The sequence below is a fragment of the Hemicordylus capensis genome, chromosome 17 (genome assembly GCF_027244095.1).
Source record: "Hemicordylus capensis ecotype Gifberg chromosome 17, rHemCap1.1.pri, whole genome shotgun sequence".
In the NCBI taxonomy this organism is placed as follows: domain Eukaryota; kingdom Metazoa; phylum Chordata; class Lepidosauria; order Squamata; family Cordylidae; genus Hemicordylus; species Hemicordylus capensis.
In genome coordinates this window covers 12,625,829-12,653,805 of record NC_069673.1, presented here as the reverse complement: position 1 = coordinate 12,653,805, position 27,977 = coordinate 12,625,829, and the positions used below count along the sequence as shown (strand labels likewise).

Here is a 27,977-nt window from a genome sequence, read left to right as displayed (position 1 = left end):
TTGCCTCACAGGGTGGATCTTAGTGACAGGATTGTAAGGTGTTTGTGCATGGATGTGCAGTAACAGATAACTTAGTTAAATGCAGTTAAGCCACAACACAGGGACCAGCATTTAAATGCCAAAGAAACTAACAACAAACAAGCAGCAGGTGTCAGTACAGTACCTTGTGCTGTTATCTTTCTGTCCTTTTCCGGAGAATCTGCAGGAGAATTACTACTTCTAATTTTGGAGCACCATTCCTAGTATGTTGCAGCATGTATTGTATTGTATTGTATTGTTTATTTCGGCCCAAGGCCAGCATACAAAAAGAAAAGCAGCAAAAATAAATACATAAAGTAGATAAAAATACATTTAACATAAGATGAATAAAACATTAATGGCTTCCGATACCGCACATATAGCCAATGTTGCAGCATGTCTATAAGGAACCAAACAAAGCAAGTGGATTCAATAGCAGAAAGATAAGTGTTGATCCCAGGAAAGTGATTCAGACATCTATCCACTCGGTCCTCAAGGTGTATGGGATTCCTGCAGAATTAATTCATTTTGGTTAATTAATTAATTAATTTTAAGGCTTGGACTATCCATTTCTATTTTAAAATACTTTGAGAGATTGGCTGAGTTACTCCCTGATTAAAGATACAGCACAACCCTCTGGAGATACAACACATCTTTGATTTCAAATACCAACCGTGTCTGGCATAAGGCCAATATTTTAGAAGCAAATACCAAACAATAAAGGATGCCATAAGAACTCAAGAGAGAGACCACTGGCTCGTCTCTCACGTGGAACCGAGAAAACAACTTTTGGACATACTTTGGAGGGGTTTTAATTGCTTTGTAGTTTTAAGTTATGTGTGAGTTATTTCTGAGCTGCCCTCGTATTAGAGTGGAAAGGCAAAATATAAATGTTTACAAATAAATACATGTGTCATGATTAAGTGAATGAGTATGGGAGAATGGTTAATATTTGCAGGGGGAGGGAGTCATGGCGTTCTGTTGAATCTATTTAAATGGATTCCCTGAAGAAGGTTTTAAAGCTTGATCTCAAAATTTCTTCCCACGGAAATTGGATGACTTCTGTCCAGCTATTCTCCCTCAGCATAACTTGCCTTGTGAAGATAAAAGAATGCAAGAATCCTTAGTTCCTTGGAGGACAGGCGGACCAGTAATTTAAATAAACTTATGGGGGGGGGGTGTGTGTAAAGTAGCCCTATTAAGACATAAACTTGAATGTACGTACAGGCATTTGTACACAACATGAACATGTCCGTGTGAACAATTTTTAAAACCCAGGTACAATCCCCCCGCCAAACACACACATGCAGGGCCTAGTTAAGAAATGTGCTGCTCTATATGTGTCGAACGTAACGTGTGAATAAGGCTTGGGAGAGCTAATTGGGAGAGCTAATTCCCCAGGGTTGAATTCTATTCGTTTTAATGAAGTGAACTCACTTAAGTCTAGTGATGGTGTTTGGGGAAAGCTGTCATAGCATCTTGAAAACGGATGCCAGTGACCCCTCCCAGCATTTGAGGGGGGAAATTTACATAACTTGCCCCCCCAAACCTAATAACCCATATCTTCCATCAATATATTTATTCCCCCCAAAATGTATGGAGGAGTTGCTTTCCTCCTCAAGCTTTCCCTCTGTCTGCACCCCCCCTGCATCTTAAATCTATTTAAATCAATCTCTTGGACTTTCAACGATAGTCACAAGGCGCTTTCAAGCCCACTCTTGGCTCTATTCACATGGCTTTCGTGCAGGGAATTTTTTTTTATTTTTAAGGCAAGATATCTTCATAGTAGTGGGGGACATTTTTCTTTCCCCCTCAGGTTGCAAGGAAAGGAGAGATTCCTGCTTCCTGCCTTGCTTAAATAGCAGCACCTGGGAGTAAAGAATGTAATCCTGGAGGGGGTGGAGAAGGGGGGGGGTCTTGCCTATCTATTTATTTATTTGTCTGTCTCTGGGCGATTTTTCCCCCCAGCACCACCTTTTTTTCCTTCTTTCTTTCGTTTTCTGAGGTTTTGAGGCACATACAACTTTCCCCCTCAGCCCAAAGGAGAGAAGAAAGGCCACTGAGAGGAGCGGGGTATGTGTCCCTTTTCCCCTCAGGATGCAGCTGAGGGGAAGGAAGAGAAGATTATTTTATTTTATTTTATTTCTGGTTTTGTACACCCAGTGACAGGAGAACTTCAACGGACGACACGGATCCGTTTCCCTCGTTCTTGGGAAGGGGGGGGCCATGCTTTTGCCTCCCTTTTATTGGCTTGCCCTTTTGCTTGTCTTTGGAAGCGGGGGGGGGGGCCGCCACGCTTTTGCCGTATTTGTGCACGCGTGTGTCTTTGTGTGTCTTTGCTTGCCCCTGCGCTTCCCTTTAAACCGTCCTCTGGAAGGGGGCGCTGCTTTGGCCTCGTTTATTTATTTATGGGGTTTGTGTGTGTGTTTGTTTGATTGCCTTTGTTTGCCCTTTTCCTTTCGTCGCGTGCTCCGTGCTTTTTAAATTCAAAAACAACGCGCCCCCCCCCCAGCACCCACCCCCGTTGCAGGAGAGGAAAGCGCGGGAAGGAGAAAGCGGGCTGCACCCCCCCCCCGGGCGCGCGCTCCCCTGAGGGGGGGGAACCACTCGCCTCCCCTCCTCTTATTTCTAGGTATCCACCTCTTTATACATACACAGCTAAATAGAGAGCTATTTTTAAAACAAATTATAGATACACACACACTTACACACATATATAATACACACACACACACACACACACTATATATATATATATATAACACACACACACACTATATATATATACATGAATATATATACACATATATACACACATATATACAAACACACACATATATATAATACACACACATATTTATATAATATATACACACATATATAATACACACACATACAGACATACCCACATATATATAATACACACACATTATATATATACACACACATATACAGACATACACACACACACACATATATATATATATATATACACACACACAGAGCTATAGTGGCGGAGTGGAGCCGAGCTGAGAGGGGGGCTCCAGAGACCCGCCTCAGGGAGAGCTGGAGGTCCTGGGGGGGCGGGGGGAGATAAATGGCAAGCAGCAGCGTAGCTGCAAGGGTGTGTGGGTGTGGGTGGGTGTTCCTCTGTCTTCCCACATAAATCCTGGTGGGGGCTGGAGTAGGGAGTGGGGTGAGGATCTTGCAATCCCAGCATTCGCCCCTCTGGAGGTGAAGGATCATCCTCATTGGGGGGTCAGGGGGGGCAGCAGACAGGGGGAGAATTGGGGTTTTTTTTAAAGAGTCATTTGGAGACTGATGCCATTTTGGAGAACTCCAGGCTAATCCGGGAAGGCTGGTGACCCTAGACTGAAGCTGTTCCTGGAGATTTTTTTCTCTCTCTCTCTCTCCTCCAGTCCCCCCACCCCACCCCCCATATCTTTTCACAATAACAAGCCATTCAAATCTCCAGACGTCTTGTTAATAGTCACCCGGAAACTGAGGCTGATTCCTAGAGACTCCATGCCCAACATAGATGGACAGAAACTCCATCTAGGAGAAGAAAAGGAGAGCCACTCTCTATTAACAGAGATGGAAGGAGCTGTGTCCCATCAAGAACGGGAGGCAGGGGGAATAAGCCCCTCACTTGTTTAGCATTGGGAGAGTTCTGTATTCTACCAAAGACCACCACGGTGCTCTGCTCTGTGGTCGCCAGGAGTTGACACTGACTCTCTAGCACACTTTACCTGGAAGAGGAAAAAGGAGAACTCCTCATTATCAGGAGTGTGGGAGCCACCCGAAAGCTGTGTGAGAAGGAAGTCACTGATGTACGGGACTGAGAAAGTCCATTTGTCTTCCCTTCAGTCCTTACTAAGTGGAGAAAGGAACTCTGTATTCATAGGGGTGGAGGGAGCTGATTGGGAAAACCTGGGAAGCTAGTCCTGAAAGTGGTACATGGAGGAAAGTAGGCCTGGTCTCGGTGGTCCTGAAATTGTGATTACAGAACTGTATTTAAAGCCCCAGGCTCTTTGTTCTGACCAGAGAACTGCAGCATTTGAATAACTAGAAAAGGGGGAAAGACTGTCACAGATATGCCCTTAGTATAGTTTTAGCCACTTCACATGCGCTGTTGCGCTCCCTCTGATGCTTCCTCTGGGCATTTTTTGGGAAAGGTGTTTGGTGTAATCTTCTGTGATGAATTTGGCTGGTGTTTAATATGTCATGTTTTTTGCAGCATCCTGCCCAGGTTACCACAAGGTTGTACTCATCTGATGAGGGGAGATCATTTTCACCCAGCAAAATCCTAGGGTCAGTAATACCTTTCTCTCCTGCTCCTGCTTCTTTTCTCATGCATAGCATAGCTTATCTCTTTTACAGCTCATTTATCCTCTTTAATCTTCATCAGGCCTGCTTCTTTAACAAAGCATTTTTGAAACACACATTGAATTCATCATTTCTGGTCCCTCACAGCCATTTGCTCTTACTACATTTTTATTTGGACTCTTTCCCACATCTCATTCCTAATGTAGCATGTAAGCCTACTTGCCAAGGTGTGTATCTCCTATCTATTTATTTATTTATTTATTTATTTATTTACATTTTACATCCCGCTCTTCCTCCAAGGAGCCCAGAGCGGTGTACTACAGACTTAAGTTTCTCCTCACAACAAACCTGTGAAGTAGGTTAGGCTGAGAGAGAAGTGACTGGCCCAGAGTCACCCAGCTAGTATCATGGCTGAACGGGGATTTGAACTCGGGCCTCCCCGGTCCTAGTCCAGCATTCTAACCACTACACCATGCTGGCTCACTTTAAAACAAAGCAATTAATTGGGAACTGTTTGCTTATTTTTAATAATTTTCCCAATGAAAGGAAACAAAGTATGCAGGCATATTGTCCAGTTTTTCAAGATTAAAAGGCCTTGCAAGGCATTTTATTTTAAAATAGTGTCGCGATCAATAACTTGTTGTTTCTGGATTGATTGATACATAATAATTCATTCTAATTTTACCTTTTTAAAAAACTATAGGTAGTTGGCTGCAATACCAAAACCAGAGATGCGTGCCTGGAGAAGAAAAAAGTTCTGGCCGCTAATTCCTTGTCTATTAATTCTGTCCTTTGAACTGTACTATTGGATGAAACAACCACCTATGCCACCAAAAATTAAACGGCCGACTGATCCCTGCAAAGGTGAGATTGCCAACAGCACTATCACAGTGTTCAGTTATAACAAAATATTCCTCATTTCAGCATATCATGATAACAGGCAACAAAACCTAACTCGCATGATTGCCATTGTGCACTATGAGAAAGTACAAGACCTTTACTGCTGTTTTTGCTGTAGTCACAATGGCCGTGTCTCCATCATACGGGCAACTGTCGACATTCACTCAGATAGGTTAGGTTTCCCTTTTGGTACAGCAGATGTACTGTGCTTAGAACCTGAAGGCTGTTCTCCAAAATATGTCTCAATTCATAGGTCACCTGGAGGAAAAGTTGACGAGGTACCAAGGTATGAAATTAAAAACCGTGTGCAGGAGGATTCCTTTGCCGCGGAGTTCACTGTTTGTCTCTCTGTCATGTTTGGAAATTACAACAATGTCTTACAATTCATACAAAGCATAGAAATGTATAAGATTCTTGGTGTGCAGAAAGTGTTGATTTACATGAACAATTGCAGTCAACTGATGGAGCAAGTTGTGAACCTTTATGTTGCCGAAGGTACTGTTGAGATTGTACCTTGGCCAATTTCTTCATATTTCAAGATCTCTTCATTCTGGCAGGATTACGAGGGAATTAGGCACTATGGGCAAACTACCGTGCTAAATGACTGTGTCTACCGGAACATGTACAGGAGCAAATATGTGCTTCTTAACGACTTTGATGAAATTATTCTGCCTATTAAGCACCAGGATTGGAACTCAATGATGAACAGCCTTCAGGATCAGAACCCAGGAACAGGTATCTTCCTTTTTGAAAACCACTTTTTCCCTCATACGGTATTGTCCTCTACTGGTGCATTCAACATTTCGTTCTGGAATATTGTCCCTGGAGTCAACATACTGCAGCATATTTACAGAGAGCCCAATATACCGGGGGCCTATAATCCTAAAAAAATGATTGTTAATCCAAGGAAGGTAGTACAGACTTCAGTCGACTCCATTCTCAAAGGTTACGGTGGAACAGTGAAAGTCCCCAATGACATTGCAATTGTTTACCATTGCAGAAAACAGGTCAGAAATGAGATCTCTGAAAACTATCTTATTAGAGACACGACAATCTGGAGGTACAATGCATCTTTGATAAATAATGTTAACAAATTTCTTAAAATACAATTCCCTGAAAGAAATTTCAAACATTTTTTGAAGACGTTCTTTAAAAACATATTACTACAGATGAAGTACTATAGCAGCTCAATTCTTATTTTCTTAGCTTAAAAAAGGGTGAAACAATACACTTAATTAGAAGGTTGTGCATTGTAGCTAAGGAAAGTCAGTGATTAGTAAAGAGAGATGATTCTGCTTGTTGTGGCATAAGGTCAACAGAAAACAGCCATTTTAAACCAATTGTGTAAGAGTCAAAGATTGATTTTGGGGTGCAATCGTCTTTTTGTAGTCACCATGCACTGAGACTAAAGTGGAACTAGTTTGTCTGAAAAGCCCTGATGCAGTGGCATACACACCCACTTCATTCCCAAAACACAGGAAAAAGTCAGTGTACACTTGGAGGGAACTATTTGTGTTTTCCAGGTGTTCTTTTACGGTGCATTCAGACAAGGAGAGCACGTTGTCTAGGCTCCTATCTGGGATTTCTGGAAAGTCAGCTAGTATCAGCAAAATTTTATTCTGCATTTCCTACAAGCCTTGTAGGAATCATAATTTTGCACGTCAAGTTGTCTGTTGAAATCATTTTGTAGTGTACTTGGTTTGGCTGGGGAAAGGTTAAATGTCATTTTGATTAAAAACATTGTAGTTGTTTGTTTGTTTTTAAACTAAAGATCATTCTCTATTTGCAGCCTGATTGTAGCTTCTTGGTGGCATAGCATCTTCCTGTATTTCCAAATTTCCTCAGGTTTGGATTGGGAGGCAGTCTGCCCACCCTCGTCCATTCTCAGGGAATCAACTGTTTCACGTGAAAAACTGTGAGGTTTTGAAGGGAAGGTTGCTACAGCACCAAGCTGTAGTAACTATTTAGGACCTTGCAGTTAAATGCTCTCCCACAACTCTCTGTCTAATAGGGTCAGGAGGGCCCTTCAGTTCCTCCTTCAGCCTAGCCACCAGAGAATCTAACAGGGGGACAAGCCAACCTAAAGAATAGGATTCTTAATGCAGTTCTGTCTTTCCAAATTGCAAGGTCTCATTAACATAAATGTTAGACAAGCGCATCTTGTTTGTGAAACACAACACTTAAATAAAATCCACCAGTGTTGGGATTCATAATGGCATCTCAGGCTTGATCTGCTCAAGTTATATAGTTCATAGAATTACAGCCAGTATAATTATGTCAGGTTTTTTGCCACGCATTCTTATAATAGTTCACAGGCGCTATAGTGACAAAGTATGGCAAAATATACCTGCTGTGGCTGAGATGCATTACTTTTGCAGAAGTGTGTTTATTCAACTTGGGTTCCACATTTGATTAGTTCTATTAATTCATTGAAATTTTAGTTGGCCTATGTGGAATAGTTTGGGGAGTTTTTCAGATTTTCTGTATGCACATATACATCAAATATGCATTACATGCTGCATTAACTACATCATAATCTGTTATTCAATAGGCTTTCATAGAGTTGTCACTTCACTCACCGTAGAGCAGGGTTTTTTGGTTGTTGTGTAAGTTTGTGAGAGGTTATTAAATTCACCCGCTTCCTCATTTTAAAGCAAGGTTGCATGTGTTTTCCGAGGAAAGGTGTGCTTTTAGAAAATAATAAGTGTGTAACTAACTAGATGAGAGTTCCTACATTCTGAGAATGTCATTCTATAATTAGAACTCGTTAAAACGAAAACCTGTATGTTGAATAAAGTTGTTATTAGTAAGAACTATCTTTTTGAATACAAGTTTGTTTTCCAGTGAGCAATTTCTATTAACTGTTAACTGGATTTACACATCTGTTAGGGTGTACCTACACTAGAAACTTAGTAGAAGTTTGTACAAGACTCAGGGGCGTAACTAGGGGAGAGGGGGCCCATGTTCACCCCTCTCTCCGGCAGCCGCTTGAAATGAAGGAGATAATGAAAAAGATAAGGAGGGTTGGAGCTGGTAGGGTCTCAGGAGCCCGGTTTTTTTGAACACATTCGCTCAATTATAGCAACACCCCTGACAAGACTTATAAGTCATTGTAACTGTCATGGCTTCCCCCAAAGTATCCTGGGATTGTTGTTTGATGAAGTGCTGTGAATGTGAAGTTAGAGCTCACTTGCCTTCTTGAAGGTGTTCCCAGGGGATCCTTGGATCAAAGGATAATTCTTTAACCCGTTCGAGCCTGTAATGTAGATCTTTCCTTAAGAGCACAGCAGCACTGGATTGGACTCGAGGAGTGCACACTGGATTCCTAGTACTGAGACAAGGAAGCATTGTGTACCTTTGTGCCAGCAAGGACCAAAATGCACTTTTGGCAGGCAGGAATACAAAAGGTTTCACAATCTGAAATTCTGCCAGGAGGAAAATCACTTGGGTTTGTTTCATAAATCAGTAACAGATGAGCCACCTTAAAGGATTTTAAAGAGTGACATCATCAGCACAAGCAGTCTGTGGATTGTATACTTAGCATCAGTTTGTTCAGGGTCTTGAATTATGCAGGCATGGGAATTTTCAGTCTCTATATTGTGGGTGGGAGTGCCTGTATATTGTGGATGGAGTAACTATCCTGTTAACCAAAGGGCTTTTTTTCTGTGCCTTTTATAGATCGTTTCCATGGCTAAACTAAACTTCAAGGCTGCAAATAAATTTCTGCTATTTGCTGATGCCATTTTCAGCCACTTGTGATTTAGGTGCGAGAAATACTTTTAATTTCAGTCATGTATAGGGAAGGCTACCTCCAGTTCAGAGGCAGGATGCCTCTGAATCCCAGTTGCAGAGGAGGATCAGTGGCAGGATTGGGGGCATGGATCATCTCCCACATATTTGGCTTCCCAATTGCCATTATGCATTTACACACATTTGTCACTTTACTCCGCCATCTCCTCAAGATCTTCCGCTGTACAAAGTCCTCTCTTTGTGGTGCAGCTCACGCCCACTCTAAAGGTTACAGTTGTTCCCTGCAGTCTAGTTCCATGCAGTCCACACAGCCTCCATAGGGTGGATGCTCTTTGAATAATATGGTGACCTCAGTATTGAAATTCACAATATAGATTACTCCTATAGCATGGCAAGTGTTCTTGAGATTCCTAGGTCTGGCTGGTTGCTGACACAAGTTGGGAAGCTCTCCACACCCTTCGTAGAAATGTGTGTTTTGATTCCACCACCACCTCGTCCCTGCCCCCAGTGGTGTTTATAACATGGAGATCACCTGCCATATTTTCCCTATTCGGACAAAAGTGCCTTTTTCTACCCTGTTTTCTTTCTTTAATGAGGACAGATGCTTTGGGATAATCTGACATTGCTTTTGGTGTTTAAATCAAACTGGGCACCCCCCCCCCCCCCAAAGCTTAATTTAGCAAGTTACCTTCAGGGAAGGAATCGTACATATTGCTCACACTGCTGTTGATCAGATTACTGTTTTCCCTGGATAGTAAAACACACAATACGTGACCACAAAAAATGGACCAGTCCCTGCCCTAAGCAATATCATGGCATTAAATGGTTCTGACATTTTTCAGATACTGTTTTCTGGCCTTCTTATCGGTTACTGAAATTACAAAAATCTGCCTTTTTGTTGAAAGAGGATACAGGTTTGGTGTCAGTGCACAGGTTTGCATGCAGAAAGTTCTAACTTCAATCCCTGGCAACTCCTACTGAACGAATCTCAGGCTAAGAAAGACCGCTGCCCGAGACGTTGGAAATTGACCAGCTTGGATAGATGGCAGCTCAGTGGTCAGTTGCATGCTCTACATGCAGAAAGTCCTATATTCAACCTCTCACATCTTCAGTAGAATGTATGTCAGGGCTTGAGACTTCAGAGAATGGCTTCTACACCAGTCTGAGTAGGCATCTTTACTGAGCTTGATGGACCAATCCGATTTGGTGAACAGCAGCTATTCCTATATGAATCCAAAAAGGTAGGAACAAAATTGGGGCATTGCTCAATTTACTGGCACACAAAGTTATTAATGCAAAATTATGCGTTAATTTTGATAAATGCATAAAGCCTATGTCAAACAAATCTAACCCGTTATTCTGATTCTTACTGCAAATCTATTTAGCAGGATTTCCTTCTTTCAGTAAAGGGTGTGTCCAGGGGTGTAGCTAGGGGAGAGGGGGCCAGTGTTCATCCCTCTCTCTGGCAGCCCCCCAGAGTGAGGGAGATAATGAAGAAAATAGGGAGGGATGGAGCTGGAGGGTCCTCAGGAGCTCCAGGCCCATGTTCTTTGAACCCTTTCGCTCAATTATAGCTACGCCCCTGGGTGTGTCAAAGTACCATAGTAGCAGAGTTGTCTAGCTGTAACAGGTTAAATGTGAGGACAAATAGGAAAGCTACCCCAAGCTGGTTAATCAGAAACCTGTATGAATGATATGCCTTATCCTTTCTTTTCTGCAGACTATAAAAATAACTGAAATTAATTTTCCCTGTCACTGCTGCTTGAATGAAGGAAGAAAAAGGTAACCCATTTCACAACTTGAATTCCTTGATCTCTTAGATTGCTCAGGGGAAATCTTAGGAACCATGACACTTAAAGTCTGCTGCCTGGCATATAAGTCTTGTTGATAGAGGGGGCATTTCTTGTTAGAGGTGGCAGAGCATCTCCGTCCTCCCCTGCCCCCTCCGGAATGGAGGGAGTGCTTTCACATATTTACCCTGAAGTCTCTGCAAGATATCGGGGAACACTTCACACACAATTTGGGTTTTTTATTGCATTAGTGTGTAGCCCAATTTATATCCAGGGTTTTAAAAAATCCACTTTTTATGTCAGGTTTTGGTGGGGGGGGACTTTGAACACTCTGTAAAGCCTCTCAGAAAACCTGCGGGAAAGCCTGCTGTTCGGGAAAGCTCCAGGTAGGGCTGGAAAAGACCCCCTGCCTGAAACCTTGGAGAACCGCTGCCAGTCAGTGTAGGCAGTGCTGAGCTAGATGGACCTGTGATCTGACTTGATATAAGACAGCTTCTTATGTTCCTATGCACTAGTGGTAGAAAGCGTTTTAATAAATTCAATCAAACATGGTGTCTCAAGCAAGGAGTGTCTTTGGTGCTCCCCTTCCATCTAGCTCAGCTTTTGCAAACGTGGGAAATAACTAGCTAGCTAACTAGTTTGAAAGTTAAATGATTAAGATCTGCTAACTTTTTAACTTAACTAGTTAAATTCATCAGCTGTCAACTTTTAATTTTAACTGGTGGTTAACTTCAACCTTTTAAAAAGCATGTTTTAAACAAAAAATCTTTACCAGAGTGTCTTTGGACAGGGCCATGCTTTAGGGCTCTACATGAATCACAAAAGTTATTTATTGAATCTCTAGGATGATGTGTGAGAAACTGATGGTTATGTGCCTCTCCATGGGATGTGATCTCTCCAGAACTACCTTTGTTGGCCATTTTCTGTCCACGGGGTGTGGCGGCCAGCTTGTTCGTCTCTCTTGCCGCCATTAGGAACACTGATCCCCATAAGATCAGCAGCCAGTGTTGCTGTTAAATTTAGAAGCCCCAGAACATATGTGAGTAAACGGGATAGCCTTAATTTACAAGTTAGTCCAGGCTCTTTTAAACAAAATCATTCCAAGCCATAGGAAAATGAACATTTTTACAAGTGATTTATCAAATATGCTGGACTTGGGAGACGGGGAGATGGGAACAAAAGGCTCCCAGAGCTTTGGAAGCTATTTTGACGGCATAAAAACTGGATGCAATTTTATCCTACCAGAGATTTGTGCCCAGTGAGATTTTACAAAACAAAGAAACATTCTTTTGGAGTTCTGGATGTTTTTTAGGAAAACATTTTGCTAAGTTTTCTTAGGTATAAATTATTTCATATTACATAGGAGCTTAGGGAGCTGTTTTATATTGAGTCTCAGACCATTGATCAATCTTGCTCAATATTGTCAGCACTGGCCGGCAGCAGCTCTCCATGGTCTCAGGTTTTCCAAATGGCGATTTACTCCTGCTTCACTCACTACACTTATTTTTTTTTTTAATTTTACTTTTTCTATCCCGCTCTTCCTCCAAGGAGCCCAGAGCAGTGTACTACATACTTAGGTTTCTCCTCACAGCAACCCTGTGAAGTAGGTTAGGCTGAGAGAGAAGTGACTGGCCCAGAGTCACCCAGCTAGTTTCATGGCTTAATGGGGATTCGAACTCAGGTCTCCCCAGTCCTCGTCCAGCACTCTGACCACTACACCACGCTGGCTCTTAGTGTAGTGGTGAGTTCATATGAGGAAAGGTTTTACAGCAACTTCAGTACGGCAACAGTGAGGTGCCAATCATACAGCCTGCGGCATTATTCGGCTTTTTTCTTGATGATGGTCCCTTAATACATTGTATATGCATCCTAAAACAATTGCACTTTGGGGGAGTGCTGAAAACAGTTTCGTGGGAAACTCCAGCCTGTGGAGAGAACCACGGATAAAGCAGATGGACCTGAGATGGCGGTGTGTCTTTGGTGAGTCTCTGCTGACGCCCTTCTGTGCAGAGTTATTTCCTCTGCCCTGAAGTCGGCTTCCATTCATCTGATCCTAATGCTAGTCTTTTTTGCTTAAATAGTTTAATTCTTCATTCCCAGAGCTCATTAGAAGCGGTGGAGGGTGGTCAATCACTCCCCACATTTCACTAATCACAGCCTCAGTAATCAGCCTGATTAGTAATCCCCCTTTCCCCCCTTTTATAGATAGGGATGGTATTCTGTCTTCTTCTTTTTTTTTAATCCCCTCCCCCCCGTTGATCCATTGATTCTTAATGATGTTCTTAAAAATTTAGATTCTTGGATGTGAAGTAATTTTTGCCATGGTTCCCTGATGTGGTTTAAGCTGTAATTTCAGCTTAATCTTTTTTTAAAAAATAAATCATTGATAATTACAGATTGACCATTCACTTAGAATTCAATACATTGAGCCTGTCATCCTGTGCTACAACTGTGCCAAATTTCAGAGTGACCAGACATTCCTAACCTATGATTTCCCCCCCTAATTTTCCATTCCCCAATATGTTTTTGTTTTTGTTTTTAAAAGCCCTGTAGCATGGTCTGCCAAGATGGCAGCCTTACACGATTTCAGTGGGGGAGAGTTTAAACATGGTTTAAAAAATGGTTAAAAATAATAATATCAGGCCATCCACCATGCATGTGCAGACACAGACCCTTTCCCTACCTGCGCACCGGTGAATCGCTACAGCCCAGAAGTGGGCGAGAAGGATGGGGGGTGGGGCGGGGGAGCGTGCTCTATGAACACGCCTAGGTTTGAAAAACCATAAGGAACCATCACCAACTGTAATAAAAAGTAGCAATCTAAGCAGTCTCAACTTTACTCCAGAATATGCTTATTTACACTTAAACGCACTTTCTCTGCCCTTGTCCTAGCTCGTCCTAGCTTAAGCTCTTTCCTCCTGCAATAAAGCTTGCTGTCTGGGAAACCTCCTGGATATGTTACCAGGGAGTGAAGCTGGGACCTTCAGATTGCTCTTCCACTGAGCTACAGTCAAACAGTGTTTGATGAGAGCTTTGGCCTGATCATAAAGGTAAAGGCAAAGTGTGCCATCGAGCCGGTGTCGTCTCCTGGTGACCACAGAGCCCTGTGGTTGTCTTTGGTAGACAATACAGGAGGGGTTGACCATTGCCATCACCCACACAATATGAGATGGTGCCTTTCAGCACCTTCCTATATCGCTGCTGCCCGATATAGGTGTTTCCAATAGGCTGGGAAACACACCAGTGGGGATTCGAACCAGCAACCTCTGGCTTGCTAGTCAAGTCATTTCCCCGCTGCACCATTAGGTGGCCTGATCATAGCCCATGTAAAATAGGAAGGAAGTGCTCACATGTAGTCTCCCAAAGAAATTCAAACCAAAGCAGACCCTGCTTAGCAATGGGGATGATTCATGTTTGCTACTCTGTACATCTATCACAGTGTTTCTTTACTGAAATAAATGTGTGCTCGAAAGCGTATGTTTAAAATGCCTCTTTGAACTCTGTACAATAAAAATGCCCTTTTGAGATTACCCCCTCCTCTGGCAAAATTCCTTTAAAATGTCCCTATGTGGCCTCTTGACTCAGTCAGCCTAGTCCTCAGTGCCCAACCCCAATTCCATGCTGCAGAGCTCCACGCCCTCTGCACATGCTTAGCAGCACTCTTATTATATGAATACAACAAATATTTATATACCACTTTTCAACCAAAAAAGGACTACAATATCCATAATGAATGGCCTGTGTGAAACAACCCCACAGGCTACACAGCTGCAGCTACACAGGCCCAAGGCTTCCAGCATACCACTCTTTTATGGTTGTTTGTTTTTAATAGTTTTTATTCATCAGTCTTACATATCGTTTTAAAGGGAATTTTAAAAACACCAACAAAGGCGTTTCACCAACAAAAAGTAGCAAAAATGCAGCAAGATGTTAACATTTCAGGGGATATCTATCAGGCAATCAGAAACATAAAAACAGAATTAAAAGGGCCCATCATTCTTATTTCAGAGAGAAAGAGCTTCTTTCCAAAATGTAAAATGCCTTCTAGAACCTTGAAAGTTATCCAGATGTTTGTTTGCCAGTTCAGCACATCAATGGAGACAGATCACACTTCCAGCTGATTTATTTACGGGCACGAGCAGCTCAGGAAGATGCCCCGGCTGCCTCTCCTGCCTACCTCTCCTACCCCGCCACCATCAGATACAAGCATAGGGTGAGGTGCAAAAAAAAAAAAATTAAGGTGGTATGCAGTTTTGACCAGTCCCAAACCAGATTAACTTCAGTAAGACTGCAGCCTCATGTGCCTTCAGGCACGGAGGTAAGACATTTGGGATGTGACTTCTACCAGTGCCCGCCCTGTACAAGAAATGCTGCTGACAATGCGTTGTCCCTTTTCATATGCTTTTCCTTTTCACACATAACAACATGCTTGCTGGCTGAGAATGACTATCTCAGTAGCTTGGAGCCGGGCAGAAGCCACAGAGGGGTCTTCAGAAGCCAGGCATCATGGGCAGATTGCGACGGTTCTGCTGTTTGGATGTACAGAGGTTTCCTCTCTCCTCCGATCAGTGGTGGATTAATGGAGAGGCAGAGCAGGCATTTGCCTATGGAGGCCAAATTTGAGGAGCAGCAAATTTTGCCCTTCCTCAAATTCTGTCGCCCCTCTCTGTGGCCAGCGGCTGCTGCAGCAAGGATGGAGTGGGCCAGGAGAAAGCCCCCTCCCCCCCCCGCAACTTTACCATATTAAAAACAAAAGGCAAACCTTTATTGTTTAAGGTAAAACTAAAGGGTGGCAAGAGCCTGTTTGCCTATGGGCAGCAAAAAGCTTAATCTGCCCCTGCCTCTGATATATTCACCTCCTTTAGAGTTGAGCAGACTAGGTTGCCCCAAGTGCAGGCTTACCACTTAAAACAGTAAGCTTGAGTGATAAAATATTAGTCTAAGAGGAGAAGCTTTGTTCTTTTTCTGATCTATGTAATTGACTAATGCAGCATATCACATGTATGCCTACAACAGTGTGTGAAGTGGTTTTTAAATCTCTCTAATAAAAAAAATAAAATAATAATATAGCAGAATAGAAGAAAAAGAAATAGAAAAAATAGCAAAATACAAAGATCTACAAATTGAAATTGAAAGGCTGTGAAAGAATCCCAGTAGTAATTGGTGCCCTAGGTGCAATTCCAAAAGACCTTGAAGAGCACCTCAACACCATCAGGGCCACAGAAATCATCATCAGCCAATTACAAAAAGCAGCTTTACTGGGAACAGCCTATATTATGCAATGATATCTATTATAATAACAAGCACAATATTAATAATAAAATCCAGCCATCCCAGGTCCTTGGGAAAGACTCACTGTCTGGACAAAACAAACCAGTCAATAACACGTTCGTGTTAGGGATGTATCATTTAAAGTAGCCATGAGTGGACTGCAATCACCCATCACCGACCATACAGAGGTAGGTGAACAAAAGTAGGAGGGAGGCTATCTATCTATCTATCTATCTATCTATCTATCTATCTATCTATCTATCTATCTATCTATCAGCCATTTTCTAACACTGTGATGTTCACTGTAAGACATGCTCAACCATAGGAAATGGCTGGAGTTGGTCATAATCAGAGTAGATAAATCACTGCTATGAACAGCTTCCTTCTGGCTCTTCTACAGAACAGAACAAGGAAGCTTATACTGGAAATTAGGACTTGCAATTAGAGCAAAATGTGCTAATCAATATGTAATCTATGTTCTCAAGAATTACAAGATTCACAGCTCCTGCTGTAATTTCTAATGCACAGACAGAAGGAGCCCTCAGGATATGACATTTGACCAGCAGCAGGAGGGATAGACAAGCACCATAACTACTGGGGATGCTGAGATACCAGATAACATTTACGTGGGCCTCCTTCGGGGACTTTTACACACAGCAGGCTTTACTGCTAGTTTACTGGGAGGCTTTACTGCCTCCAGTGGATATTTTTTACCCTGCCAATAAATCGGGCAACACTCTAACGCACAGTTCAAAACCCGAATTGTGTGTGAACTGCTCCTCAATAACTTGCAGGGACTTCAGGGTAAATCTGGCAGATATGTCAACACACCCCCTCCATTACAGAGTAGATGCAAATTAAAGGGCTTTAAAAGCCACATGTGAAAAACTTCCAGCACAGGTAATACCACTAGAATGAAGGTATTTTTGTGTGGAACTCCCTCTCATGAGAGATCCACTCAAGGGATCTTGTCCTCCCAAACTTTTGGTGTTTAGTTTGGTTTCTCACCCAGTGCCTGATTTGCCTGATATACAACTACTATTGTGATATGCTGATGTGACATTTTAAATTGTGGCAACATGGGTTTGTTGTTTTTGTCACTGGTTGTGTGTGTGTGTGTGTGTGTGTGTGTGTGTGTGTGTGTGTGTATGAGCGGGCGCACAGTTTTCTTCAGCTGATATGTTTTAAAATTGTGTTGGTTACCTTGTATGCCTGGTTGGGAGAAAGACAGCCTACAAATGTTCCTATGTAAAAGTAAGGTATGGCCATCAAAGGCTCTAGAATTTGCTTTCTGATTCTCCCTCTAACTGGCTTCTTTCCCCATGTACTTGTAGAGCCCTTGTTTGATATTCTACATAGAGCTGCCACTGTGGCAACTGAAGATGTCTCACTACTGGAATAAATCATGCAAGCTCATCACTATTTGCCTTATCACCTTCACTTCAGTAATGACCGTTTCCTACTTCCAGTCAAGAGTAAACTCTTCTAGACCAAGGCCAACAGTTGAATTCTGCAAGGGAATTCCCACCCATGAGTCCATCACACCCTTAAAAAATAACAAAACCTTCATCATTGCTGCATACTTTGATGACAGAGAAAATGAGAAGAAAACACGAGTGATTGGAATAACTCATCACAAGGATGTCAAGCAACTTTACTGCAAGTTCTGCTGCCCATCTAATGATACTATACAGATCTCAGAAGCTAAAATAGATGTCCATTCTGACCGATTTGGCTTCCCTTATGGTACCTTCGACTTGCTTTGTTTGGAACCAAAAGACTGTAATCCCAATTTCGTGACAATACATGTGTCTCCTGGAGACACAGCTGACCAGTTGCCACAGTTTGAAATAAAAAACCGGGAAGCCAAGGACCCCCTTGTAGAATTCACCGTCTGCATTTCCACAATGTTTGCAAGGTACGACAATGTCTTGCAGTTCTTACAGAGTGTGGAGATGTATAAAATCCTCGGGGTGGGGAAAGTCGTGATCTACAAAAACAGCTGCAGCCCACTGATGGAAAAGGTGCTGAACTTTTATATTGCAGAAGGAACGGTTGAGGTCATACCTTGGCCAGTTGATTCCTACCTTAAGGTTTCCTCTCACTGGCGTTACTCAGATGATGCCAAAGACCTTGGCTACTACGGACAGATTACAGCTTTGAATGACTGCATCTATCGCAACATGCACAAGTCGAAGTATGTGCTCTTGAATGACATTGATGAAATAATCCTGCCTGTTAAAGATCAAAACTGGAACATCCTGATGCAGAACCTCCAGAAGCAAAACCCAAAGAGTGGCGTTTTCATCATTGAGAACCACATCTTCCCAAAAACCATATTCACACCTATCGATCCAGTCAACATCTCCTCTTGGAGCGCAGTGCCCGGAATCAACATCCTCGAGCATGTTGTCCGGGAGCCTCCCAAGCCTAACACCTTTAACCCTACAAAAATGATTGTCGACCCAAGGAAAGTGATTCAGACCTCTGTCCATTCTGTTCTCAAAGCATACGGGGGAAGCGTTTACGTTTCAGATAAAGTTGCCTTGGTTTATCATTGCCGAGATCCCCTGCAACCAAGCCTCCCTCGAAGCGCCTTGATTAATGACATTACACTCTGGAGATATAACAAATCGCTGGTTGAGAATGTCAACAAAGTCATACAACAAATAACACTGTAGTAAGCCACTTAATGGCACAGTAGGGAAATGACTTGACTAGCAAGCCAGAGGTTGCCGGTCCGAATCCCCACTGATATTTCCCCAGACTATATCAGGCAGCAGCGATATAGGAAGATGCTGAAAGGCTTCATCTCATAGTGTGCAGGAGGAGGCCATGGTCAACCCCTTCTGTATTGTCTACCAAAGACAACCACAGGGCTCTGTGGTCACCAGGAGTCAACACCGACTTGACAGCACACTTTACCTTTAAGAGAGTAAAGCTGAGGGAGACCTCAGTCGCCACTATAAACACTGCCAGACAATTCAGTATGGTGGAGCAGTAGCATAGGGAACATAACCTTTTCATGGCGATAAAATAATAGAGAACTGCCACATACCAAGTTAGACTATTGGTCCGTCTATATTGTCTGCACTGACTGGCAGCAGCTTCTTTGGCGTTTCAAGCAGAAGTTTCTCCCGTACCCAGTTCTTCACCCCCGCCCCACCTCAGCTGCTGCCGTCGCAGCCGCCAGCCCCTCCGTCCTCAGTGAGTTTCCCAGCGGCAGGCACTGACTGCAGGCCATTTGGGGGAGACCAGTCAAGCAGACAGGCTTTGCAACAAGTGGCAGACATTTCCACTCCCAACTTCTCTCTCGCAGAGAAAGTCAACACAGAGAGGAAGGGGCATTGTTTCAGAACTGACTCGGCTGGGGACAGAGGGGACTTGACATTTGGTGTCGGTCCCAGGATGGATGGGGAGGTGATTTCCTAAATTCATCCAAGGAAGACCCCTTTGCAGAGGATCAGTTGCTTTCTGGGGGCTTGTTGCTCTCCATACAGCTCGTATACAGGAGAAAGATCGCAGGGAAGATCATGTGAATAAACTCCCTGGAGATGTTGTCAGGGATTGGACTTGAGACCTTCTGCATGCAAAGCAGATGCTCTACAACTGAGCATCTGTGGTAGCCCCTTCTCCAAAGGTGGCGTACATAGGTCTCCCATCCAAGCACAGATCACACCAAGACCTGCTTAGCTTCAGCAAGGTGGCTGTATCATCTGCTCTGGGTTGTTGAAGGAGAGATCACTGAGCACACAGAATATATATGGTGGGCATATGCAATTATCACGTGTTTTAACTTACTCGAATTTAGGCCACAAAGTCAGTGTCGGATGTAGGTACAAATTCAAAACCAAATCTTGGATTTAGGTACAAGATAAGTAAGCTATGGCTGAAGGCCTCATGTTGTGAGGGACCTCCAGATACAAAAAAGGCTACTACATTTTAAAGTTTTAGATATTTTCATTTTAAAGTATTTCTAATGCAAATAGGCTTACTGCAAGGTAACTGTTTTTGTTAGATTATTAGTTTTAGTTGTATCTTTGCCAAGTAAAAATAAAACTTATTTCTCTTTTCATTGTCCTTTTTGTTAGCATAATAATTTGTGGGTGGGTGGGGGTTTAATGCTATGGGGCCTTTTAAGCTTGGCATCATTTAGGGCCTCAGCAGGTCATAATCCAGTCCAGTATCATAAGAACAGCCCTGCTGGATCAGGCCCAAGGAGGCCCATCTAGTCCAGCATCCTGTTTCACACAGTGGCCCACCAGATGCCTCAGGGGAGCCCCCAGGCAAGAGGTCTGCGCATGCCCTCTCTCCTGCTGCTGTTGCTCCCCTGCAACTGGGATTGAGAGGCATCGTGCCTCCGTCTGAGGCTGGAGGTGGCCCACAGCCACCAGACTAGTAGCCATTAATAGTCCTGTCCTCCATGAATCTGGCTAAGCCCCTTTTAAAGCCATCCAAGCTGGGGGCCATCACCACATCTCATGGCAGAGAATCCCATAGATTATTTATGTGCTGTGTGAAAAAGTACTTCCTCTTGTTGGTCCTAAATTCCCAGGCCTTCAGTTTCATGGGATGACCCCTGGTTCTAGCGTTGTGAGAGAGGGAGGAAAATTTCTCTCTGTCCACCCTCTCTACTTCATGCATCTATATTGCTCCCTGTAGTCTGATACCAGGAAAGAACTCATATTCCCTCTATTAGAGCAATTCCCAGGAAGAGCTGACCCCTTTTATTTGAATTTTTGTCTTGAGGATCAAGATAATGAGATTACTAAGGTGGTGGCGAAATTCTTCTATGTCGCTATCAGATTAAGATCCTGTTTAAGATCTAATTTTTAGGAGCTATTGTTTTGTCATGATAATTATGTATTATATTACTGCTGGTATATTTTGCTTTTAATCTTGTTTTAATTTTTGTATGTTTTCTGTATGGCCTATGGCTGTAATAAACTGATTCATTCATACTTCATGCATAATTTTATACACTTCAATCATGTCTTCCCTGAGTCGCCTCTTTTCTAAGGTAAAGAGCCCCAGATGCTGTAGCCTAGCTTCATAAGGAAGGTGCTCCAGGCCCCTGATCATTTTGGTTGCCCTCTTCTGCACCTTTTCCAGTTCTACAATATCCTTCTTAAGATACAGTGACCAAAGCTATATGTGGTACTCCAGATGTGGCCGCACCACAGATTTGTATAAGGGCATTATAATACTAGCATTCTTATTTTCAGTCCCCTTCCTAATGATTCCTAGTATGGAATTGGCCTTTTTCACAGCTGTCGCATACTGAGACAACACTTTCAACGAGCTGTCCACCACAACCTCTCCAGCTGAATGTGCGTGCAGACGTCATCTCCACCCTCTATGTATGTATGCATCTTGTTTGGAAAACAAGGCTGTCTTAAATCAATATTGAGATCAACACTGTTTATAAAAGTTGTGCATGTGTCAAAAGGTAGTAGGTAGCTTTGTGGCTTCAGATAAACCCTTCGATATTGAGGTGACTGGAAATCATGGCAGGAAAATCTAAAGTGGAATGAAGTTGATAGATTGACTGCTATTACTATGGAGATCTTTGTTGAGGTTTAAGCTCCTGCCTGATAACCCTGAACGTTATCTTGGGAGGAGGAAAGGAAATGGGGGCAGAGGCTGAGCTGAGAAGGAATGACATTTAGTCAGTCAGCAGGCTTGTTTTTAACCAGTTCTGAAATCAATGTTTCAATCAGTTAACGTTCTCAGTTCAGTTTCAGGGACTGTTTAATGAAAATAGGATTGTTTGTTGACAAGATTTATGTGGCATTTCTATAGCACTTTTGTGTAGAATGCAGTGTTTCACAAATGGTGTCTCGTTTAAAAACAAGCTTTATGAGTGCATTTATAAAAACAATCTGTCTTGGGCCACCAGATAGTGCTACTTACTACTACTACTTACTACTGCTAACAAATATGTATAGATTACTTTTCAACAAAAGTGCTCAAAGTGGTTTACATAGAAAAATGAATGCATGAATAAATTATTATTATTATTTATTCAATTTCTATACCGCCCTTCCAAAAATGGCTCAGGGCGGTTTACACAGAGAAATAACAAATAAAAATAAGATGGATCAAAATGAAAAATGAATGAATACATAAATGAAAATATAAAATTAAATACAGTTGTCCCTCGCCAATTGCAGTTTCCCCGATCGTGGGTTTGAGTATCTGCGGCTGGGAAATTGTGAACGCCCTCGCCAACCTACAGCTCCCATCATCCCTGGCTATTGGCCATTGTGGCTGAGGATGATGGGAGTTGTAGTCCAAAATCAGCTGGGGTGTGTGCATAAGTTGAGCAGGCCTCTTGTAAAACCTGCAGGAGTCAGCACCAAAGCCTCAGCAAGCAGGGAGGTGCTTTCTCAAGAACTAGACCTTGAGTTCCTTAGGTGCTGCCTGCATATTTCCTGTCCATGGGCAGAAACAGCCTGCCGGTCGTGCTGTGTCCAGCTCTCAGCAGGTAGGAAGGAGGACAAGAAGCACCATAATAATCAGGTACGATTGAAGTCCCAGGAACTATTAGGAGAGGCCCAGACTTATTTTATGTCTTACTTACCATATCTATAGGCCGCCTGAGACGTTTCTGTACATCATTTAAAATGCAGCAAATATGATCTCAGGATAAATCGCGATTAAAACCATTCCACAGATCAACAACCATTTAAAACAGTTTAAAATTAATTTTAGTTTAAAAGCCTAAGAGAACAGGTCTTTTAAAAAGTACTGAGAGATGGAGAAGATTTTATTTTAACAGGGAGCATATTGGGCAGAAGTATTTTTTTACTTACTTATTTAATGAATGCCTTTTTCTGGAGGCATTCAGATTTCCAGAACTGTTTTCAAGAGCTGGATTCTGATTCCCGGAGAACTGGGGAAAACCCCAGGGACAGAGGAAGCTAGCACTTTTAACAGGACTTGCAGCAGGCCTCGGTATATTTTGGAGTAAACCGATTAGGCCTCTGGTCTTTGGAATGCACAGAAAAACCGATTCTAGACCCCAGCAACCGGGGGACGGTGTCTGAAGAGCACTTGTGCATAATGGATACGACTCCTGTGTATATTTAACATTTTCACATTTTTATATATCCCGTTCTTCCTCCAAGAAGCCCAGAGCAGTGTACATGGTTATATTGATCCTCACAACAACCCTGCGAGGTAGGTTAGGCCGAGAGAGAAGGGACTGGGCCTAGCCAGTTCCATGCCAGAACAGGGATTTGAACTCAGGCCTCCCCGGTCCTAGTCCGACACTCTAACCACTGTGCCATGCTTCCATGTCTGGCTGTCAGGACAAATCAGGCAGCCACAAATGGGGCTTTAGGAAGCTAAAACACACCCACCAGTCTTTAGAAACAGACAACGCCGTTGGGTTGAGGAAGGGGCGAAAGGCCCCTGGCACGGGTTTGTTCTGCAAGGCCCAGAGAAATTATATTAAGGCTCTGCGCCCAGTAGTACTCAACTCTTGCCTGTGGGTTTCCCCGGAAGTATCTGGTGGACGACTGTGTGAAACAGGATGCTGGACTAGCTAGACCCCTCGGGCCTGATCCAGCAGGGCTGTTCTTACATTCTCGTGTTCTCCTATTTTTGCCCCCACAAGAGGATGATGTAGAAGTTGTAGCAAGACAGGCTGCAACGGTTTCTTTCTAAATAAAGACGACATCAGCAAAAAACCAAATAAAACAAAGTCTGATGCAAACTGTCTTATGTTTTGACATCAGTGTGTTTTGCTTTTGACAGTGGCTGATGCACCTCCTGTTTTCTGATTGTGGTTTTCAAATCAATTTCGTTGTTTTGATATTGGGTAAAGCTGCGTTATTTATAACGCAACTGGGATGTTGGATAAATAAAACCCAGTTTTGTTTAAGTGCAGGGGCACTTGAGGAAGATAATCCTCAAGTGCCCCTGCACTTAAACCGTCTCTGGGCGGTTTACAACAAAAACCAAAGTTACAACATTAGTTAAAACAAATAAATGACAAATTAAAAAATGGGTTAAAATAAATGACAACAAAAAGTTAAAACATTATAAGAATTTAAAACCTTAGAACAATATTTTTAAATGAAGTTAAAACTATTAAAATGGTATTTAATTAAAAGCCTGGGTGAACAAATGTGTCTTTAAAGATTTTTTAAAAATTGTCAGAGATGGGGAAGCTCTTATTTCAGCAGGGGGCGCGTTCCAAAGCATCAGGGCAGCAACTGAGAAGGTTTAAATCTATTTTTTATATATAGTTCTCTCCCCAAGTGCAGCGTTTGTGTGTGCAGAGACAAACTATTTTATCACCATCCACGTATTTATTTGTTTAATGTTTATATCGAGCTCTTCCTTCAAGGAGGCCATGTTTATGTTTATTCTCAACCCTACAAGGTGGGTTAGGCTGAGAGAGAAGTGACTCTCATGGCTGAATGGGGATTTGAACTCGGGACTCCCCAGTCCTAGTCCAACATTCTAACTGCTACACCACACTGCCGGCTATCAGTACAAATCAGGCAATGCTCTAGCTTCTACTCCATGCTCTGCTGGTGCTTTACATGGTGCATGTGGTGCTTTATAAAGAACTAAGGGAGAGGGCTCTGCCCTCAGGGGCTTACAATCTGGCTAATGACACAAAGAAGAAGAAAAATGGAAAGGAAAGGATATTGAGGTATTGAGGCAGTGATAGATGTGGGGGGGGGAGGAAATAGGTGATTATTTCAATTATTTAAATACCTTTAATTATAGATGTAAACTGCCCTGAGCTATTTTTGGAAGGGCGGTATAGAAATCGAATGAATGAATGAATACATATATACATACATACATAATAGAATGATTTATTGTTCTCCATCTTGAGAGCCAGCTTGGGAGAACAGTGACACACAAGTTTATTTAAATTAACAAACACATGCAATTGTTTGTTTAAAATATGTATCCCTCATCCATTAGGTCACCATCACCCTGGGGGTGGCTGGAAACAGCAAATAAAAGAGATGAAATCAGAGTAAATAAAAACAAAATATTGGCAGCTGCCTAACAGGCATTGGTGTGGTGCAGGGACGGAGTCCAGGTACTTTTTCTCTCTCTCCAGGATCTCAGCAGGGATGCAAATCCCTTGGCTTTCTACCAAGGAAACTGCTATCCCAACCGTTTGTTACAGAACTGAATAACAGGTTCAAGCCCTGTAGGATTTGGAAACTATCCCTGACATCTTGTAACAGAACCCCACAAATCATTGCATCTATCTAAGTGGGGTGTGTGTGTATGTGTATGTGTGTGTGTGTGTGTGTCTGGCTATTGGGGTGGGCATGGCCATGGGGCATGGCTACTGCAGTGGGTGTGGCTGTGGGGGCTATCCGGGAGAGTGCCAGCACTTCTGAATTTGTGACAGCATCTCTGATGGCCAGTCACCCAAAAGCACGGCTGTAGAATTTCCTCCCTGACTCCTTTTCTTGTGTTTTAAACCTTTCCCCCCACATCCGTTTGCAGAGCGCCTGTCTGATATTCTGCACAAAGTGGACTCCTTGGGAACCTGAGATGTCTCACCGTAGCGGTAAACCATGCCTGGTGGTCACCGTTTCCATCATCACCTTCACTTCTATAATAACCCTCTCCTACTTCCATGCCAGAAAATACCCTCCCCTTTCCCCTTCTGTGCTCTCCCTAGAAATGAATATTTGCAGTGGAACTCCTGCCAGGGGGACCATCACACCCTTACAAGATAACAGGACCCTTATCATTGCTGCATACTTTGACAACCGAGAAAGGAACCAAAACGTGACACGGCTGATCGGAATATCCCACTATGAGGCCGTCACACCCCTTTACTGCTGGTTCTGCTGCCCATCCGTTGGTACGACATACGTCGCAAAGGCCAGAAGAGAGATCCACTCGGACCGATTCGGCTTCCCCTATGGGGCCTTTGACATGCGTTGCTTGGAACCAAAATACTGCGAGCCGAATTACGTGACTGTACACGGGTCTCCTAAAAGCACTGTTGACCAGTTGCCACGGTTTGAAATAAGAAACCGGGAAGCCAAGGGCTCCTTTGTGGAATTCACCATCTGCATCTCCCCGATGTTTGGGAAGTACAACAACATCTTGCAGTTCTTACAGAGTGTGGAGATGTATAAGATCCTCGGGGTGGGGAAAGTCGTGATCTACAAAAACAGCTGCAGCCCACTGATGGAAAAGGTGCTGGACTTCTATGCTGCAGAAGGGACAGTTGAAGTAATAGCTTGGCCGATTGATTCATACCTTAGGGTTTCTTCTCATTGGCATTATGCAATGGATGCCAAAGACCTTGGCTACTACGGACAGATTGCCGCCTTAAACGACTGCATCTACCGCTACATGTACAATACTAAATATGTGCTCTTGAATGACATTGATGAAATTATCCTGCCTATGAAATATCCAAACTGGGGGGAAATGATGCAGAAACTCCAGAAGCGGCATCCAAGGCGTGGCGTTTTCTTCTTTGAGAACCGCATCTTCCCTATAACCATTTTCACCCCTATCGATCCAGTCGGCATTTCCTCTTGGAGTGCAGTGCCCGGAGTCAACATACTTGAACATGTCTTCCGGGAACCTTCTACAGCTGACATGGATAATCCTGTGAAAATGATTGTTGACCCCAGGAAAGTGATTCAGACTTCTGTCCACGTGGTTCTCAAGGCGTACCGGGGCGGTGTTTTGGTTCCGGGGAATGTTGCCTCGGTCTTTCATTGTCGGAAACCTCTGCAAACTGATTTGCCTAGACAATCCTTGATTAAGGACACCAGAATCTGGAGATATAAGGTGCCACTGGTTGAGAACGTCAACAGAGTCCTACAGAAAATAGGACTTGAAGCAAGGACTTGAAGCTGAGGTCTTTGGCAGACCCTTGCTGTAACTGTTGGTTGACTATGGTGGCTGTAGCCCAAGCAATATCATCTTCTCATGGCAGCACTGAAGAAGCATCCCTGAGCACATGGCAGGGCTGTTGTCACAGTCCTAAACAGGGTCAGAGGAGCAGTCAGCTGGAGTAGAAGAGCAACGCATGCTTCTGACTGGCAGTCATGAGTCTGCAAAGATCAAGACAGGAGAAGAGGAGAGTGATCGTGTGGGAGCTAGAAGCTGAATAAGACAGGCGTGCCCCACCCACATTCCCTCCCTAGCATTTTGTCGAAGGTGGATGAAAAGCCAACCTACCCAGCTCCCACACGATCCCTCTCCTCTCCTCCTAACTTGGTTTTTGAATTCACACAACCACAGATTCTGGCGGGGCGACCCTGTTTGAGGTCATGAGAACAGCCCTTATATATGCTGGGGATATTCATTAATTCTAAGCTCAATCAGTATGCTTGGATTATAAGCATCATAATGGACTGCCGTAAAGTCGACTGTATAGGTTACCGTTCAGATTGCTATTCAGTCTTCGATGCTGCCTTTCAAATGCTGGGGAAAGCCATAGAGAAAACCATTGTGAAATTAACTTGTGGTCATCCGAGGAAGCTGCCCTTCTTTGAATTTGGCTTCTTTCTGAAGTCCAGGAGAGAAGTTGTTTTTATTGGTGGCTCCCACATAATCGATTCTCTGCCTTTCGAGCTTCAGTTGGCTGCTTCTGCTGTTGGCTAAAGACTTTTAACATGGTCTTTACTCTGTTTCAACCAAGTTGTGTTTATTCTGTAGCCTGTTACTTTGTCCCCGGATATGATCTATCGTTCTTTTGATTGCATTACCATGTTTTCAAAGTTCTAATTAATCGTTTTAAGCTGCCTTGGATGTTGGTGGAAAGGTGAGCTCTACATATTTTGAATAAAGAAAGCACCTGACACCCTGCCAAGGATTAACTTTGTATGTAGAAGAATTCAGTTCTAAGACAAGACCTTCCCTGCCTCTTTTCTGGGTGTGTTGCCTTTTAATTCCCGGTTCAGTTCA

At 43.1% G+C, this 27,977-nt stretch overlaps 1 protein-coding gene and 1 long non-coding RNA gene across 24 annotated transcripts in view; one reads left to right on the top strand and one right to left on the bottom strand.

Annotated features, from left to right (window-relative positions):
- Positions 1-257: 257 nt before the first annotated feature.
- LOC128338778 (uncharacterized) lies at positions 258-2,520 on the bottom strand. Its single transcript, XR_008312695.1, has 2 exons — positions 1,993-2,520; positions 258-528 (listed from the first exon to the last, which is right to left on the bottom strand). It is a non-coding gene; the product is annotated as an uncharacterized LOC128338778 (long non-coding RNA).
- LOC128338774 (beta-1,4-galactosyltransferase galt-1-like) overlaps positions 617-27,977 on the top strand; it is a 37,162-nt gene continuing 9,801 nt past the window's right edge. Inside the window, exons 1-6 of one of the 23 annotated variants that reach the window (XM_053281686.1) lie at positions 1,794-2,091; positions 4,256-4,329; positions 5,048-5,208; positions 21,326-21,415; positions 25,005-25,125; positions 25,545-27,878. In XM_053281686.1, the coding sequence (XP_053137661.1) occupies positions 25,593-26,918 (1,326 nt within the window). In that variant the 5' untranslated portion in view covers positions 1,794-2,091; positions 4,256-4,329; positions 5,048-5,208; ... (1 more) ...; positions 25,005-25,125; positions 25,545-25,592 and the 3' untranslated portion in view covers positions 26,919-27,878. The other 22 variants (XM_053281682.1, XM_053281672.1, XM_053281673.1 and 19 more) reach the window with 22 other exon arrangements.